Here is a 19,837-nt window from a genome sequence, read left to right as displayed (position 1 = left end):
AAAAGCTATGGTTACTGAAAGAAGAGTACATATTGAGAAGCTACTCAGAAGAAAAGTGATTGGATTTGGTATATGGATACCCAGCTAGGGAGGACTATTGACCTCTAGAAATCTAGATTGGATACCTAACTCTTTTTTTCTTTTAAGATTTATTTTATTATTTGAAAGGCAGAGTTAAAAAGAGGAAGAGGAAGAGAGAGAGCGAGAAGTCTTCCATCTGCTGGTTCACTCCCCAAGTGGCCATAGCAGCCACAACTGTGCAAATCCAGGAGCCAAGATCCAGGAGCTTCTTCAGGGTCTCTCATGTGGGTGCAGGGCCCCAAGGACTTGCACCATCTTCTATTGCTTTCCCAGACCATAGCAAAGAACTGGATCACAAGTGGAGCAGTTGGGTCTCTAACCGGCGCCCATATAGGATGCCGGCACTGCAGGCGGCAGCTTTACCCTCTATACCACAGCACCAATCCCTGGATACCTAACTCTTTATTGAAAATATCAGCAGAGATAGTAAATTGCATGGAAGGAAGTTGACAATACTAATGGCAGAGGAATAGATGATGACCTATTCATATACACTGAGTTTGAGATAAGAGGGATGCATCAATGTATAAATGTTGGCAAAGAGTTGCTGATTGAGTGAGTAAGGAGTTAGAAGATCCTTTTATCACATCAATCATGTAGAAGGGACAAGAAAAAGTTGCAATGAAAATTTATAAAAGAAAGCAATTTAACGAGAGGACTCCAAGAGTAGACACTGTGTGCTTCAGTTTAGATGCTACTTAGGATGCTCACATCCCATATCAGGTGCTGGAGTTAGAGTCACAGCTCTGCTTTCCATATCAGGTGCTGGAGTTAGAGACACAGCAAGTGTTGGCTCAGGTACTTGGGTCCTTGCAGCCCATGTGGGAAACCTGGATTGGGTTCCAGGCTCCTGGCTCTCAGCTGGTCTAGCCATTGCTGTCGTGGGCATTTGAGGAGTAACTCAGCAGATGGGACAGCTCTCTCTCTTCCTGTGTTTCTCTCTATCTATCCCTGTATGAGTGTGTGTGCATGTGTGTCTATGTCTCTACCTTATTTATTAAAAATAAATTTTAATATTACTAAAAATAAAAAGTAAAACCAGTTAGACAAAGCAGAGAACTCCATAGAAAAATTAGAATCTGAATCTCTGGCACTTTGTTCAGAAAACCCTATTCTATGCACTCCTGACACAATTGTGTCTTAGATATGTATCATATTTCCTGTTTAAGTTTGATATTGGAAGTAATATTTCAAAATGATAAATATTAACAAAATATATGGAATTTTACATTTTGGCCAAATCTAATTTCATTAACTCTTATAACCATGGAAAAAGAACATGCATTTTTCCATCAGAAAATACCATCTTCATTTATAAATATTCTGCTTTAAATTAGCTTTATTCCTTTTTTTTTTTTTTTTTTTTTGACAGGCATTATGGACAGTGAGAGAGAGAGACAGAGAGAAAGGTCTTCCTTTTGCCGTTGGTTCACCCTCCAATGGCCACCGCAGCCGGCGCGCTGCGGCCGGCGCACTGCGCTGATCCGATGGCAGGAGCCAGGTACTTATCCTGGTCTCCCATGGGGTGCAGGGCTCAAGCACTTGGGTCATCCTCCACTGCACTCCCAGGCCACAGCAGAGAGCTGGACTGGAAGAGGAGTAACCGGAACAGAATCCGACGCCCCAACCGGGACTGGAACCGGTGTGCCGGCGCCGCAGGCGGAGGATTAGCCTAGTGAGCCGCAGCGCCAGCCAATAAATATTAGTTTTTATGTTAGCCAATCAAGGTTCTGGACAAAGTTACCTAGTATGCATTTTTTTTTTTATAGGCAGAGTGGACAGTGAGAGAGAGAGAGAGAGACAGAGAGAAAGAGAGAAAGAGAAAGGTCTTTCTTTTTCCGTTGGATCACCCTCCAATGGCCGCCGTGGCCGGAGCACCACACTGATCTGAAGCCAGGAGCCAGGTGCTTCTTCCGGTCTCCCATGCGGGTGCAGGGCCCAAGCACCTGGGCCATCCTCCACTGCTCTCCCAGGCCACAGCAGAGAGCTGGCCTGAAAGAGGGGCAACCAGGACAGAATCCGGTGCCCGAACCGGGACTAGAACCTGGTGTGCCGGCACCGCAGGCGGAGGATTAGCCTAGTGAGCCGAAGCACTGGCCCCTAGTATGCATTTTAAAATATCAATTCTTGGGATGGCATTGTGGCATAGTGAGTTAAGTCGCCATCTATGATGTCATAATCCCATATTTGCTTTGGTTCAAGTCCTGGCTCCTCCACTTCTAATCTATACAGCAATGAAAGATGATCCAAATACTTGTACTACAGTCACCTATGTGGGAGACCCACATGGAGTTCCAGCTACTGGCTTCAGCCTGGCCTAGACCTGTTTGCTACAGCCATTTGGGGAATAAACCAGTGATAGAGGATCTCTCTCTCTTCTTTCTCTCTTCTCTCTCTAATCCCTTCCCCTCCATCTCTCTCTTCCTCTGTATCTGTCTACCTTACAAATATAAGTCTTTAAATAAAATATCAACTTTTTGTCAGCCTATACAATTTACTACTATAACCCTTTTATAATTTTAGCACTTACCCCCCAGAATTCTTCCTCATGTTGTTCTTAAAGTCGGAGAGTTTGTCATTGCCTCTGGATTAAATATACCAGGTTTGGTGTGGTGCTTCTAGCTTATCATATATACCAATATGTTTGTTGACTACATTGTCTTGGTCATTTTGACTGCCTGCTAGAGTGATTGCTTTGAGAGCTGTGACTGACTCATTCATCATCATGTCTTCCTTTGAACTGCACAGTGCCTCAGTCACAATAGATACACGTCAGTCTTTTTGAAAGAAATTAATTGAAAATTCATATTTGTGACATAATTTGCTCAAAGTAAATGAATAAAAGGGAATTTCCCATAAATATTGAAGAAAGACTAACCGGGGCTTCTTGTGACTTACACAGAAAAGATTTATAAAGTTGGTTTGTATGTTTTTTTCTACCTCCTAGGAAATGTACCCTGAAAAGTTGCCAAGGAAACACTAACAGCCTAGGTCTGGTAAAGGAGGAATATGCCTCATTAACAAACTCAGCTTCATTGTTTGGATTCTTTCCTCAAGGAGCTGGTGTTCTGTGCTGAAAGGCTGTTTCCATTAAGCATCATGTTTTAAACTGAGTGCTTTAAAAAAAAATATTGTCTTATTTATTTCCAGCACTGTGATCTTATATCCTATGAGGTATTACAAAAAATAAGCTTTGATTTTGGGTTTAGTATATGTGAACTATGTATTATTTCCAAGCACTTGTGTTAGGTAAAATTTTCATGCATTGATTTATCCATTGTACAATGATTAAGATATCAGGTGGTTAATCTGAGGTATTGAGAGTATTTCACAGGAAGATAAATGTAATGTATTGTTTATTAAATCATTTGTATTTTCTCCTTATAAAGTATGAACCCTGAGATATATAGAAATGTATTATTTCACGATGAGATAATACAGAATTAAGGGTTCTTTCCTTTAGGGAGATGTCTCATTAGTAATATGGGGCAGAACATAAAGCACACTGTGGTTGGGGTTATAACAGTAGGAGCTTTAATGCTTGTTTCCATCATTCACCAGATGTGTGAAACTGGGCAAGTCATTCATTAATTTGTGCAGTTAGGCATTTTATAAAGATTTATTATGCAGACACTATTGCCTTGAGTTATACTTTCAAAATGATATATTTATGCAAAAATAAAAAATATTTCATCACATATACTCTAAGCCTCAACTTTGGATGGATAAAAGATGCCATTGCCGGCGCCGCGGCTCAATAGGCTAATCCTCCGCCTAGCGGCACCGGTACACCAGGTTCTAGTCCCAGTTGGGGCACCGGATTCTGTCCCGGTTGCCCCTCTTCCAGGCCAGCTCTCTGCTGTGGCCAGGGAGTGCAGTGGAGGATGGTCCAAGTGCTTGGGCCCTGCACCCCATGGGAGACCAGGAGAAGCACCTGGCTCCTACCTTTGGATCAGCGCGGTGCGCCGGCCACAGCGCACCGGCTACGGCGGCCATTGGAGGGTGAACCAACGGCAAAGGAAGACCTTTCTCTCTGTCTCTCTCTCACTGTCCACTCTGCCTGTAAAAAAAAAATGCCATTACATGCTTTATTCATCCATCTAGCAACTATTTATTGAGCCCCACTGTGTGGAGAGTTGTTCTAAAGGCTGATGGTTGATGTGTGCATCTCAGGCTAGGCTTTTGATGACATTGCTCTTGTTCCTCACTTCTATAAGATAAGGAGTGATGACAACTTTTTACTCCTAGTATCTGCACTTCACCATCCATCCAGATCTATTAAAATATCCATACCTCTATAAATTATCATCCTATTAAACACTCTTCTATAAAGGTCTTACGTCTGATGCTTTTCTTTTTTCCAAATCTAACCTTGACATATTTAACTAGTTAGGGAAAAATCTTTTTTAATTTTGTTATTTAGGCTGAGAACTAAATGAAGTGAGAATGCTACATAGGAGGATATTGAAGGAATGTATATTCTAAGCAGTCCCAAGATAAGAATCATATTTGAGGGGGCCGGCACCATGGCACAGTAGGTTAATCCTCTGCCTGTGGCACCAGCATCCCATATGGGTGCCGGTTTCTAGTTCTGGCTGCTCCACTTCCAATTCAGTTCTCTGCTGTGGCCTGAGAAAGCAGTGGAGGATGGCCCAAGTACTTGGGCCCCTGCACCCGCATGGGAGAAGAGAAAGAAGCTCCTGGCTCCTGGCTCCTGGCTTTGGATAGGTGTAGCTCTGGCCATTGCGGCCATTTGGGGATGGAACCAATGGAAGGAAGACCTTTCTCTCTGTCTCTCCCTCTCACTGTCTGTAACTCTACCTTTCAAAAAATAAATAAAATATTTTTTTAAAAAGAATCATATTTGAACTTTTTTGTTTTTGGTGATGATTACGTCTTAGTTTTTTTGAAAAGTAATGGAAGCAATTTCACTGCAGTGCCATAAAACTGAGGGGTGAGGGGAGGGAAAAAGATGGGACAGGGCCTATTAGGGCATAGTTTTAAGATGGTATTTTATTCTAAAACAGCTGGAAAACCATTTAGTAGTTTTGGATAAGAAAGTAATACGATTTTGACCTGTGTTTTAAATGATGTGGCTATTATGTAGAGGAGAAGGAGAGAAGAACAGATTGATGGACAACAGTTTGGAAGCTAATTCTGTACTTTTATGGAGAGACACTGTGAGATTGCTCAAGATTAGTATGGTAGTAAAGGAGCTGGTGAGAAGCAGCTGAGTTCAAGCCATGTTTTTAAGATGGACGCAGTAAGATCAGGTGATGGATTTGAACCAGAGTAACAGGGCTTTATTTTACTTTATTAAGTTTCAGATTGCTATAGTATGTTCATGGGGAGCTTGGAATATGCAATGTAGATCTTGGGATCAAGTGAAGCTGACAATAAAAATTCAGAGTTCATCAGAGAGCATGATTTTGAGAGACATGACGCTAAATGAAACCATATAGAGGATGAAAATAGATAGAACCAAGAAAAAATATTTCAAATATAATATAGTGGTGATTGTCAACTATACGTAACAATCAAGAAATATAGTGACAACACATTGCAATTGGATGTGAATAGTACCATGTCATTGACAACCTCCATGAAAGGAGTGATTCACTGGGGACAGCAGGCTGTATCAAGAGAGAATGCAAAATGAGGAAGTTTTGAAGAATTTTTTTATAAAAGGAATTTGAGAAATGCTTAATTTCAGTGTTGTGAATGTATGAATATGAATTTTGTAAACTATAAACAATCTTGTCAAATATTTTAAAAACTTTATAACAAATTTTAAATGTAACCATTAAATAAAAATCATAATTTTCTATTTCATATTGATGCCACTGATGCTGGCAAACAATATTAATCAACCCTAATGTATTCTACATTAAAATAATAATTTTTCTTATGGAATCTGCAAAACAGCCCTAACTAAAAAAGAATGCATGCAATAGTTCGGCTATGGCTAATACAACAAAACACCAAACAAGTGGTTTATACAGCTGAAAGTTATTTTCTTATAGTTAGGGAGACAGAATTCCTAGGTCAATGTACTGAAGTTTTATTTTCTTCTGAAATCTCCATGGTTTGCAGGTGGCTACCTTCTTGTATCATAATTTGGTCTTTATTTCTCTAAGATTTATTTATTCATTTGAAAGTCAGAGTTACAGAGAGAGAGAAGCAGGGAGTGGGGGGTCTTCAACCTGCTGGTTCCCTCCCCAAATGGCTGCAAGAACCACGGCTGGACCAAGCCAAAGCCAGGAGCCAGGAACCTCCTACAGGTTTCTAACATGGGTGTGGGACCCAAGGACGTAGGCCATCTTCTATTGCTTTCCCAGGCTCATTAGCAGGGAACTGTATCAAAAGAGAAGCAGGAATTGAACCAGTACCCAAATGAGATGCTGGCCCTGGAAGCAACAGCTTTACTGGCTATACCACTGTGCTGGCCCCTATGTGGCTTCTTTTAGTATCTGTATACCCGTGGTCTCTCTTCTTCGTATGATAACACCAGTCATATTGAACTAATTACCTACATTACTCTTTTAAAGGCCTGATCTCCAAATTTGGTTACACTCTGAGGGACCAGAGGTAGGAGCTTAACATAAATATTTTGGGGAGAACATAATTTTCCTATAACAAATCATAAATCTAGGTTAGGTGCTGTGGGACAATAGGTTAAGCCACCATTTGGGATGCTTGCATCCCTATTAGTCCTGGTTGGAATCCCAGCTCTTCCTCTTCAGAGTTAACTTTCTGCCAGTGTACCTAGGGAGGCAGCAGATGATGACCCAAGTATTTGGGTCACTGCCACCCATGGGGGAGACTCGGATTGTGTTCTGGCATCCTGGCTTCAGCCTGGCCCAAGCCCAGCTGTTATAGACATTTAGGGAGTAAACCAGCAGATGGGAGATTTCTCTCTCTCTCTCTCTCTTTTTCTAAATCTCTTTCTCTTTCAAATAAATAAATAAATCCTTAAAAATGCATGTATCTGAAAATTTAAAATGCCCATAGTTGGTAACAATTATTATAGTGTTTCAAGTGTTACCAGGTTATATAAAGTGACTCTTTGAATATACAAACTTGTAAAATTGAATTAGCTGAATATAATGATCAGGTTCGGACAGGTTCACAATCTTCTGGAATGTGTGATGTTAGATTTGAATGTTTAGAATTTCAAAGTCTCCATTTTTATTGTATTTTCTTCATCTTTACCTCTGCTGGGCCTAGAAGATCCTACTCTTCAGGGTTAAAAATAAATATTTAATCAGTAGCTTTGAGAAAGATGTCAGATTATCATACATTTTCCCCAATTGCACACAGAAAAAGGAGGAACCACAGCAATTGTATATAACCTCTTAAGTCCTGAGTTTTCAATTTGTGAATTTTTCAATTGAGGTGACACATACAAATACAAAATCTTCTAAATCAGACATTGAGCAAAATTGATATCCTTTCAAACAGTCCACAAGAAGTGACCTTCATGACATATTCCACAACTATTTTTTGTAGAGAGGAGGAAAACACTTCAAACAAAGGGTTACGTTACATTTTTGATGATATGTTGTCAGTTTTGCATGACAGGACTTGTTTGGACATCTCTGTTGTTGATGCCATTTATGAATAATGTGGCTTCTTATGTCAAATCTTATATCATCTTTGACAGTAGTAGGTTTGTGATATTACACTCTCTTCCTCCTGATAGTTTCTCAATTGCATCATTTTAGATAAAATATAGCTTGCTTAAAATGTTGCATTTGAAATCCAAAAATATTATGAGATCTGTCTTGTTTTGCTCACAAATTTATGAATAACCCATGAATTTATGATAAAAATATTATTGGAGTAAACAAAAACAAATGCCATTTTCACCTCTTAACAGAAGTGGAATATTTGGAAACCAACCAGTAGTATTTATCATACCACCAGTGAAATTGTTATAGATACCGGATACTTTGGTTGAGGCACATTGGCTATAACTTTAATTATTTTCTTAATATGTGTTTATTTGAAAATCATATTTATAGGTATAGAGGGATAGAGAGAAAGAGAGAGGGAGAGATTAAGTTGTTCATCAATAGTCAGGGCGAGGGCTGATCAAGTCACCGTTTCTCATAGTGTTCATTTCACTTTCATAGGGAATTTGGAAAACATTATGCTGAGTGAAATAAGCCAATCCCAAAGGGACAAATACCACTTGTTCTCCCTGATAGGTGACAACTAACTGAGTAACCTTTATTTCTTTATTCCATCATTGAACTTTGTCAAATTTGTTGCACTGTATCATAGTTCATTCTAACAATTATACATTTATTATCTAATCATTTTACAATGAGAATTTTTCTTATTTTATCAGATCTATAGTCACATAACTCTGTTGCTTGTTTTGTCATCAATGTTTTTAATTTCAGAGGACACTTACTTAGTCTGTTTCCCTCATGGTGTCTGTAGCTTGAAATCCTATATTTTGAAAAGGTATACTGACAAGTACATGTACATAACCAGTGAATAGGTTGTTAGAAAACAGTGGAGTGTGATTGTAGATTTGTTACTACCTCAAGCACTGGTAGAACTTTCTTAGTTCCACACACACAGGTTACAACTTGTTAATTGAGAAATCACATGTTCTTAGAACTTGTCAGGGAGCAATGCAGTACACTTCACATTTCTATGAAGGATACAATACCCCAGTGTCCTACTTATAAGACATCTATTTTTGGATATTGATCATTTGAAATACAGTGCATCCTCTGAAATGAAATGTTTTCATTAATGTATTTCTTATATTATATATCAGTTGTGTAAATAATCTTTGGCTCAGATGAACATTGAGTAAAATGAATTTTGCAGTAAAGCTTATGCCATTTTCACAATGAATTTAAAATAATTTTTCAAAGGCTCTAATCATTCATTTATTACTTTTCTCAAAAGAACAGAACTCTAAAACATTATATTTATTTCAAGGTTATAACTGAGTGGCATATTTATTGCTCACATAAAATTTTTTAGGGGTGTCATAAGTGTGGTATAAATATATATAACAGTGGGGCATATTGTGTTAACTAATTAACTAATTAATACTTAATTACTATAGATCCATCATTTAGAGTGTCCATCAAAGGAAAAATATGTCTATTCTTGGAACAGGAGGCCATGGGGAAGAAGCACAGTTGGGCAATCAATAGTGTCAGTGATGTGTTTATTATAAACCTCTGCTCAGGTGAAACCTGTGCTGACCTCAAGTCTCCTTCTGTTGAGAGCTCTGACACAAACTGCCTCACAATTCTTGGAGCTCACCCTTCCTAAGCCTTAGAAAATGAGACTCCTGGGCCAGCCTTGTCTTATCAGAATTCCATTCTAGGAATAGAGATGGACTTATTTAGCTGTGTCAAGGACAGGCTAATAACCTCACTTAGGTATATTGCACATGGGAGAGGCAAGCAAAACTTTGATTACCTAATTTTTAAAGGTGTATTTGTTTTACCAAGGTAGGGGAGCGGAGGAGAGTAAAAGGGGAGGAGAGGGGAAGGGAGGAGATCCTCCATCTTCTGGTTCATTCCCCAGTGCTGCAACAGCCAGGGCTGCATCAGGCAGGAACTCCATCCATGTCTCCCAACTGGGTACACCATGAGTACTTGAGCTATCTTTTGGGGTTCCCCATGCATATTAGCAGGAAGCTGTCTCAGGAGCACAGTAGCCAGGTTCCAACTGGCACTGAAGTATGGGATGTGGCATTCCCAAGAGGCAACTTAACCTGCTGCACCATAACACTGTCCCTAATTACCTGATTTTTACAAGAAATAAAGTTGATTATATAATTAATGGATGCTATTGCTTCTTGACCTTTAGCTAAGATCACATGTAAATAATGGATGCTACATTATTTTATTGTGTATACTTGATAGCAATCTATATAAGTGGAGATGTGTAATATTGATGTTAAATAGCAAGCAGTCCCTGAGCAACAACATGGGGTTGGTGCTAGTTTGGCTTGCCATACTTCTATAGTCGCAGGTGGTAAGGAGACAACGAATACAAATAGGTTTATGAAGTTTATTACTTAGATAGATAAAAGAGAAAAGGCCTTCATGGTTTTAGGTCTCTTGAAGGGCCAGCTTTAGGGTGAGAAAAACAAGGTGTTTAGGGCACAAAATTTAGGGAGACACTCACTCTCAAGATCATGCATGTGCAAGGTCAGTACTAGTGTGACCCTCAGAATAAGTGTCTCCTTAAATTTTGCACCACAGACACCTGTTTGCTTCACTCTAAATTATGGCCATGGTCCCAAGTCCCACAGGGTGGCATTGAACTTCTACTCTATTAAGAAGACACTATTCATATCATATCTGGGCAGTTTTATATCCTCCAGATCAATCTGGGTTGTTGAGGGATGAAGTAAAAAGCCCCATACCTCCCAATAAACAGCTGTGGGAAAGGTCCTCCTAAGAATTCCTGCCATGCCATGTTCTGGGAGGCTCTCAGGACGCTGCACCAAGACTTTCGTCAGCTTGTGATTTAGTGCTGCCTACACAACCAATAAGGTACCAACTCGCTGTTGCAGTCATTTGAGTAGTAAACCAATGCATGTGTGATTCATTCATAGTTCTCTCTCTCTCTCTCTCTCTCTCTCTCTCTCTTCCCCCTCCCTTCCTCATCTCTGTTTTTCAAATAAATATTTTTTAAAAAAATATTTAAACAGCCAGTAAAGATGACTGACTCACTTTCAGTTATCATTTAAGAACTATGTAGGAATATGTTCAGAGCTCTTCAAAGGATTTACTCATTTTACCCACTAATTTTACAATATGAATGCTTTCATGCACACTTATGTTCATTATTCATACATGAAAAAATCTTTTTTGCATCAAGTGATAAGCCATGTTTAACTTGGGCTTCTGTCCAAGTGGGACACTCTTTTTCAACATAAACTCAAAATAGAGCATATGCTCAGAATGTTTTTCAATTGAATAAGGGGAGAAGAGAGTATTCTCCTTGGTGCCATGAATTCATAATTAGCCTTTAATTAAACATGCTAAAACATTAATTATCAATGTCTTTTCTCATTCATTTTCTTTTTTTGTTCCTGATATTTATTTTTTTTAACTTTATTTAACTTACACAAGTTTCAGGTATTTCATATATACAGATTTAGGAACAGAGTGATACTTCCCACCTTATCCTCCCTCCCTCCCACCCTTGCTCCAACTCTTATTCCTCCTCTCTCTCCTATTCCCACTTTTAATTTTTACAATGATTACTTTCAGTTTACTTAATGATCATAGAGTTAACCCTACACTGAGTTTAAAAAAGTTCAACAAGTTGTATGAAAAAAAAAAAAACAAGCCACTATTCCTTGACAAAAGAGACAAGGTTATGAACAATCATCAGATCTCAAAATGTCATTTCACTACAATACATTACATTTTTGGTACTCTATTAGTTACCTTGGATAAGGGAAAACAAATATTATCTGTCTTTTGGGGACTGGCTTATTTCACTAAGTATAATGGTTTCCAGTTGTATCCATTTTGTTGCAAAAGACATAATTTCATTTTTTTACAGCTGAGTAGTGCTCCATAATGTATATATACCATAATTTCTTTATTAGGTCAACAATTGATGAACATCTGGGTTGATTTCATATCTTAGCTATTGTGAATTATGCTGCAATGAACATGGTGGTACAGATAACACTTTCATATACTGATTTCTTTTAATGTCAGTAAATTCCTTGGAATGGAATGTCTGGATTATATGGTATGTCTATATTCAGATTCTGAGGTATCTCTGTACTGACTTCCATAGTGGCTGTACCAGTTATATTCCCACAAACAAGGCATTAGGTACCATTCTCCCCACATCCTCACCAGCAATTATTTGTTAATTTCTGTAAGAAAGCCATTCTAACTGGAATGAGATGAAACCTCATTGTGGTTTTGATTTGCATTTACCTTATGGCTAGTGATTCTGAGCATTATTTTCAAGTGTCTGTTGACCATTTGAATTTCCTTTCTTGAAAAATGCCTGTTCAAGTCCCTTGCCCATTTCTTACCTGGATTGTTTGTTTTGTTGTTGTTGAGTTTCTTGAGCTCTTTATAGATTCTGGATGTTAATCCTTTATCAGTAGCATAGTTGGCAAATATTTTCTCCCATTCTGTTGGTTGGCTCTTCAATATGTTGAGTGTTTCTTTTGGAGTGCAGAAGCTCCTCAGCTTGATGTAATCTCATTTGTCAATTTTGGCTTTGATTGCCTGTGCTTCTGGGGTTTTTTCCAAGAAGCCTCTGCCTGTGCCAATGTCTTGAAGAGTTTCCCCAATGTTCTCTGGTAATTTGAATTTTGGGATCATAGAATTTGGCCTTCGATCCATTTTGACTGGATTTTTGGGTATGGTGTAAAGTAGGGGGACTAGTTACATACTTCTGCATGCAGAGATCCAATTTCCCCAGCACCATTTGTTGAAGAGACATCTGTTGCTACAGGGATTGTTTTCAGCTCCTTTGTCAAAGATAAGTTGGTTGTAGATGTGTCAAATGATTTCAGGACTTTGTTTCTGTTCCATTGGTCTACACATTTGTTTTTTGTGCCAGTACCAGGTGGAAGGTATCTGGCACGTGACAAATCTTCCCAGGCAGATGAATCAATTAATTCACAAGCTTTTATTGGGATTCCACTCCTGGGTGAGGTTCACTGGTCCCAACAGAGCAGGGGCTGGGGAAGTCGCACATCAGAGATTTGGAAGGCTCCTTTTATAGATACAGGGTGTGGGGGTTAAAGGTTGAGGCAGGTCTGATCCTCATTGGTTGACCTTTAAGCACCCCTGGGGACCTTGACAAGGACTTTTCGTCCCCGGAAGTGTGGGTAGGGACTCTGCATTCCCGGAAGTGTAGGCCTTCTCTCCTTGTGGTTCACAAAGCTACCACCAGGCTGTTTTGATTATAACTGCCCTGTAGTATGTCTTGAAATCTGATATTGTGATACCCCCAGCTTTGTTCTTGTTGTATAAGATTTTAACTATTCTGGGTCTCCATATGAATTTTAATATAGTTTTTTCTAGATCTGGGAAGAATGTCATTGGTATTTTTATTGGAATCACATTGAATCTGTACATTGCTTTCAGTAATATGGATGTTTTGATGATATTGATTCTTCTAATCCATGAACATAGACGATTTTTCCATTTTTAATGTCCTCTTCTATTTCTTTCCTTAATGTTTCACAATTTTTATCATAGAGATCTTTGGTATCCTACATTAAATTTATCCCAAGGTATTTAATTCTTTTTGTAGCTATTATGAATGGGATTGATCTTAGAAGTTCTTTCTCAGCCATGGCATTGTCTATTTATACAAAGGCTATTGAATTTTCTGTATTGATTTTCTATCCTGCAACTTTACCAAACTCTTTTATGAGTTCCAATAGTCTCAGTTGAGTCTTTTGGATCCCCTATATATAGAATCATGTCATCTGCAAATAGGGATAGTTTGACTTCTTCCTTTCCTATTTATATCCCTTTGATTTCTTTTTCTTGCCCAAATGTTCTGACTAAAACTTCCAGGACTATATTAAATAGCAGTGGTGAGAATGGGCATCCTTGTCTGGTTCCGAATCTCAGTGAGAATACTTCCAAGTCTTTCCTATTCAATAAGATGCTGGCCGTGGGTTTGTCATAAGTTGCCTTGACTGTGTTGGATTTCATCAATCTCTTCATGTTCATAGTGTTGAAATGTTGTTGTGTTCCTTTGGTGAGGAGGTCAATGGTGTCTTCCTTATTCCTATTTCTTGAATTTATTTATTTATTTTAGGCATTTGTGGAGTTAATTGTTGTTTTTTTTTTTCCTCTAATGGTTGTTGTCTTTGAGCTAGTCCTCTGTGGCTTAGTGGAATGTCAATTTTCAGTGAGTACCAATAGGTATTTTCTGGGTATGGCTGGGAGCTCTGGTCAGTGCTCCAGGGTGGGGTGTGTATCCATGGTAACAACCAAGTTGGATATGGTAAATCTCCTCTTGTAAAAGGTGAGAGATTTATACAATCTGAAGAGAAACCAGGGTATATTATAAATCTTTTGTTAGCAGAAGGATAGGAATTGTCACCTCTTGATGTGATCACTCCATTACCTCCTCTCCTCCAAGCTGAGCAATGCCCTAATGTTAACCCCCAGTGTGTTCAACACTCATCTGTGCCGCCATATGAACCATAAATGATCTGCAAAGTCCTCACTGTGAGCACAGTTCTTGCTACAGTGACCCACCCCAGGCAACCAAGGAGCTCCAAGCGTGTAGCACAACACCCAGTGATTGCCCAGAGACCCAGCTACACCCTGCACCCTCTCCTATAGCCATGGAGTCTCTGCAGTCTCAGCATACAAGTCTCCCACAGTCATTGGGTGCAGACGTTTTTCTGCCAACCTGTCCAGTCAACAGAGAGACAGATGTTCCCCAAGTCAGCTCCGCCTAGGTGTCTTGATCCCTGGAGTCTGTGATATGTTGGGAGGCCTGGAGTGCCTCACAGTCCTACATGGCTGCCCAAGCACCTGTCAGTCCTCCTAGCTAGGCTCAAAGTCAGTGGAGACTCCAGATGTTTACCTCTGCTAGAATCTCTGGATCACACTCGTATGTACACAAGAGGCACTGGCCAAATGTTGACCTCTCCCTACCACTGCCACCAGTACTGCCCAGATGAAGGAGTCCTGTCCCAGCCAGTTGCTGTGCACGTGCACAAAGGCTTCCACAGCTGCCGCCCAAACCCTTTCTCAGCTGGGCAGCAGGAGCTGTTATGAGGAGACAGGGGTAATATAAACGTGCTCCTTTTACTTCCACTGGGTCCGTGGGTTCCCACTAGTAACTGCTAGCCCATGAGGCTCCAGTTCTGAGTCACACCATTCTCTGCCTCTGACTATATCACCATGGATTGCTGCTGTCAGGTCTCACCTCCATCTTCAAGCTGCCATCTGATTGCTCTTGGCTGCTGCAGTCGTGTGTTGTGTCCATGTCCGTGCTGTGCGTCTGCACTTTCCTCACAGGTCTACAGCACTCTTCTTCCTTTTGGAAGATTTCCAGTGCCATTCTTCTCTCTAATTCTCACCTGAGAGTGTACTTCTTATACTTGTTCTTTTTTCTTTTTCTTTTTTCACACTGTTTATCCCTAGCCTAGCACAGTGGGTCATTCCCTAGTGCACCATCTTGGAATCTCCCTTCTCATTCATTTTCTAAATTCTTCTTTTGCCTTATTTTTCTCTGGTGATGACTTTAATGAAAAGCTTAAAATTGTAAAAATCTTAAAATTGACACAACTAACCTAAGGTAGCAAGAAATCTTGACATAATTTTAAAAATATGAGATAAGGTACCATATAAATTGCTAAAATACTTTTAAACAACAAATTTGTATATTCTTTCTCATAGCTTCATTAGAAAATATATTGCTTATATAATTTGTTTCTATATCTATAAAGAAAAGCATGTATTAACTCAAAATGTACTTGGAAATAAACTTTCTTATGAAGAAAACTTTGTTGTAGTCACTGTCATAACTGGGTACTATCAAACAGTGCAATGGGCTGTGTGTTTTATTTTCTGTTAATATGATGTTTTAGCCATTTTAATACCGAATATTAGTTTATGTTATGTAATTCTAAAGATATTTTTAAAAATATATTTTTATCATTGGATTTAATAGTGACATTAATTTTGTTTTCCCAATTTGTCAATACAGAGGTCTTCAAACAGTACATGGAAGATGAAATCAGAAGATCAAGTTTAATGTAATGCCCCCAAAATTTGAAATTCATATATATGAGGTATATTCAATATAGTGCATTCACTATACATGAATTTCAAGATTTTGCCTCAAAATAGACATCTTATAATTCCATTTTCCATGGACTTTCTGAAGTACTTTTGAAAAATGCTTGCTGTTTTACTTTCACTATACAGGAACATAATTAACTTATGTGATTTGACTGGAAAATTAAAGCCCATGTAAGATCAAGTCATTTAAGTGATTTGACTCTTTATGGTGCTCCTGATGCTGGATGTAGCTTCTGCCAGATGATCAGGGAGGGTCCTTCAGAAGCAGGCTAACAGTGACGACACACTCATCTGGGCATCTTGGCTTTTGAAAACCAGAAACCTATCTAGTTTCATACAGACAATACCTTAGTTCAGTCATTCCCTAAATGACACAATCAACTTGGTCTCTACCATTATATTTCCAGATTTTACATTGCCTTAATTCTCTGCAGGTTTCTACAACATTTGAAGCAGTATGTGTAAGCCTTTTTTGGAACTAGAATTGAGGAGAAGGAAAAATTGCCTAAGAGGATGGTGGATAGGGAAATACTGTATTTATAAATAATGTATCTATTACAGAGAAGACAACTTAATGATTTTATTAACAAGTATTCTTTGTGGTTGCTTTACCACAATAGGATACGCATAAAGAAATTCATTATTCCCTAAGTGCTCATCCTTGTTCCATCTTCACATGGAAATATTTATAACAACATCCCTTCTTCTTCCATTGACTTGAATGTTTCCATCACAAACTCATCTCAGTTCCACATTGTATTAATAAGAGTCTTCATTTTTAAATACCAAGGGAAAATTATTGTTATAATGATTAAGTTAAAATGGTTAAGTTCCAAGTGAATTCTAGCATAAATTTTCTTATTGATAATCAAAGATATTGGCTGCCTCACTAAAAACAGGCATTTAAATTTTCATTTATTTGAATCTTGAAGCAGTTATCTTTCTTTCTTTTTTCTTTTTTTATTCTCACCACAATTATATTTCCTCAGGTTTCTCATCCCTATCCCTTCAATTTGATGCAAATAGATAAGAGGAAATTGGAGTAACAAGAAAGAGCCATTTTAGAAAAAGCACAATGTTTCACTATATCTTGAAACTCCACTCAGCAACCTTTGAGCAGTTTTGTTTTCATTTAGGAGAGATATGAGGCAACTTTAAAAACATAGGAGATTATTCTTTAAAATCTAAAATTTTGCCTTCTCCTTAAAAAAATGCTTGGTAACTCTGGAACCTAAACTACAACTGATAAGGATGATTTATAGTTATCCCTACTAAAAGCTCATTGCCCATAACTAACAACTATAATCATTACTCATGATCTTCTATATTTACTGATTCAAGATTAGAAATCTGTCTTTATAAAAAATTTAATCCATCCATGTGTTTCTATATATTCATCGTGTGTGTGTGTGTGTAGTAATAGATTGGACTCAATAAAAACTCTTTTTAGCATAAAAATTATTCTTGAAAATACTATCTTGGGGGCCAGCCCTGTGGTATAGCTGGTAAAGTGCCATCTGCCGTGCTGCCAATTCCATATGGACACCGGTTCAAGTCCCGGCTGTTTCATTTCTGATCCAGCTGCCTACTGATGTGTCTAGGAAAGCAGCAGAGGATGGCCCAAGTCCTGGGCACTTGTACCTACATGGGAGACTTGGAAGCAGCTTCTGGCTCCTGGCTTTGGACCAGCCCAGCTCCAGCTGTCGTGGCCATTTGAGGAGTGAACTAGTGGATGGAAGAGCTCCCTCCCTCCCTCCCTCCATTTCTCTCTCTCTGTCTCTCTCTCTCTCTCTCTCTCTCTCTCTCTTTTTCTCTCTGTAACTCTTTCAAATAAATAAATAAATAAATCTTTTTAAGAGGCAGATAATATCATAAACTGCTATTTTATTAAATCTCCTTCTTTCTTTTCTGCCCTCACTTCAGCTCATTAAAGATGTAACATCTGCTTTCCCATCTAAACTCATTTTCTTGCATATTTCAAGGGTATTTGTAAGACATATATATATATATATATTTCCCTTTTATACTCTTTACAAAGTTGGAGAATATATCTATCTCTTTAGATACAGACTATTTGTATTGTATTATAGTATGAAAGTTTATAGAGAAATAAAATAAATGAAGGGAGCTGACGAACCCTGACATTGCAGCTGAAGAAAGCAGCACACTGTGGGATTGGGGAATGCTCCATGCTGTTGAGTGGCATTTTACAATCAACACTTTCCGCTTTTCAGGATATCGAATCCCTAACAGGAGGGCTGACTGGTTCTAAAGGGGCTGATCCACCGGTAAGTTAGATTCTTCATTAAAGTTAACTGTTGATTAATTGAATTCTGAATTGATCATCAGACAATTGCTTCAATACTAATTGGTCATGTAGAGGTACTTTTTGGAAATATGATTCATATTCACTAATACAAAAGTATAAACTTGCTTTGAGGTATGATCTGGTGTCTCACTATTTTTAGTAATTTATAAAATTCACATGCATTTATTGACAATAAAATTGGGACAAAATCCTCCTTAGAATAAAGAGGGTTAATAATTATATTCTACTAATGTTCTATACCAACATGAAAGTTTGCCATTCTAAATGAGTGTAGGATTTGGGTTATGATATATTTTCCAGTTACTGAGAAAAATTAAGTCTATGTTATAAATATTATTATTCTCAATAGTATTGTTTATTTCCTATCAGGTAAGATTCTAGAAATTCAGATAAAATGCTCTAAATATATTAGGATTCTTATATTTAAGTAATAACAAGAGTTTGATGGTTCAATATTGGAATATCTTAGCCCTTTCTATATTGACTGATTTCAGAAAACATTGGTTAAGAGAACATTTCTGTGACTTTAGGCTTGAGAATTCAAGATACATATCTAAATTGATAAGATGGATTCAATTTATTTTTAATGAATACTCAATGCATGCATTTCATGACAGTTTGCTTTTTACTTAACATAAGTTTTAATGAGGAACACACAGAACCCAGTATGACCAATTTTTAGCTATATTTTACACATTCATCTAAGTGAGAAACATAATTCCGTTAAATACCAATGAGATGCTGAATATATAATTTTTAGTTGCAGCTCTTTCTCTCCTCTCTCACTTTCATGTCTCATAATATTGTCTAATCTTCATATTTCTCCTGAGGTATGAATAAACAATATATTGCATTTCTTTCATTTCCTTTTATTTTTATCATCTGCATTTTAAGTGGAAATATATTAGATTTAGATAACTGCCTATATTTACCTCCTAAAACATTGCAGCATAAGGCAAGATGAAAAATGGAGTCAATCCAGAAAGTATATTGACAGGATTTATAGCCAGGCATATACTTAAGTGTTGTAGGTGACTGCATATGTGATGTGATTTCACCCTTATGCCTTGCAGAGTGCTTGCACAAAACATTCAACATACAACAGAACAGTAAATCCGTTTTTTTAGAAATACTTCTCCCAACTGTACTTTGACTTATGAAAGAACTCTGCAATTAGAGATCAGTTGGTTTTAAAAGCATGTGTCCCCAGTTCAATAACAACCTAAACACCTCTCTTCTGCAAGTAGTGAGAAAAATCTTATGCATTATTTATGTGTTACGATGAATTTATCTTATGCTTTAAGGAAGCATGTTTCCAAACATGGAAGATTGAGCATGTGGTCCAGATGATGAAAGAAAAGCTTTGCAGCAGGGGGTGGGGACAACACAGAAAGGAAAGATGGTGTTTTGAAAGGAAACTTCGCAATAGTAAAAGTGAAAAAACATTAGGTATGCATGTTGATGCATGATCTCTTGAACATACACACACAGGCATGTGAGTATATGTGTGTGTTTATTTTTTTTCTTTAGACATATTGAGGATATTGTGAAGATGTGTATTCTTTCTTCACCATGCTCTACCACGGTTGTGGATATTTTATACTTCTGCTTACATATTTTGAAA

At 38.1% G+C, this 19,837-nt stretch overlaps 1 protein-coding gene across 13 annotated transcripts in view; it reads left to right on the top strand.

The window, feature by feature from the left end:
- Positions 1-19,837, top strand: part of PPFIA2 (PTPRF interacting protein alpha 2) — a 540,970-nt gene that overhangs the window by 88,538 nt on the left and 432,595 nt on the right. For 9 of the 13 annotated variants that reach the window (XM_070052665.1, XM_051846503.2, XM_051846494.2 and 6 more), the window contains one exon: positions 18,119-18,172. The exons of the other annotated variants lie outside the window; for them this stretch is intronic. In XM_070052665.1, coding sequence (XP_069908766.1) covers positions 18,119-18,172 — 54 coding nt within the window. The remainder of the gene's footprint in view (positions 1-18,118; positions 18,173-19,837) is intronic. 13 annotated transcript variants of the gene reach the window in all.

Source organism: Oryctolagus cuniculus, chromosome 11, assembly GCF_964237555.1.
Source record: "Oryctolagus cuniculus chromosome 11, mOryCun1.1, whole genome shotgun sequence".
In the NCBI taxonomy this organism is placed as follows: Eukaryota; Metazoa; Chordata; class Mammalia; order Lagomorpha; family Leporidae; genus Oryctolagus; species Oryctolagus cuniculus.
The sequence above is the reverse complement of the archived record's forward strand: the minus strand, read 5'-3'. Positions and strand labels throughout refer to the sequence as shown.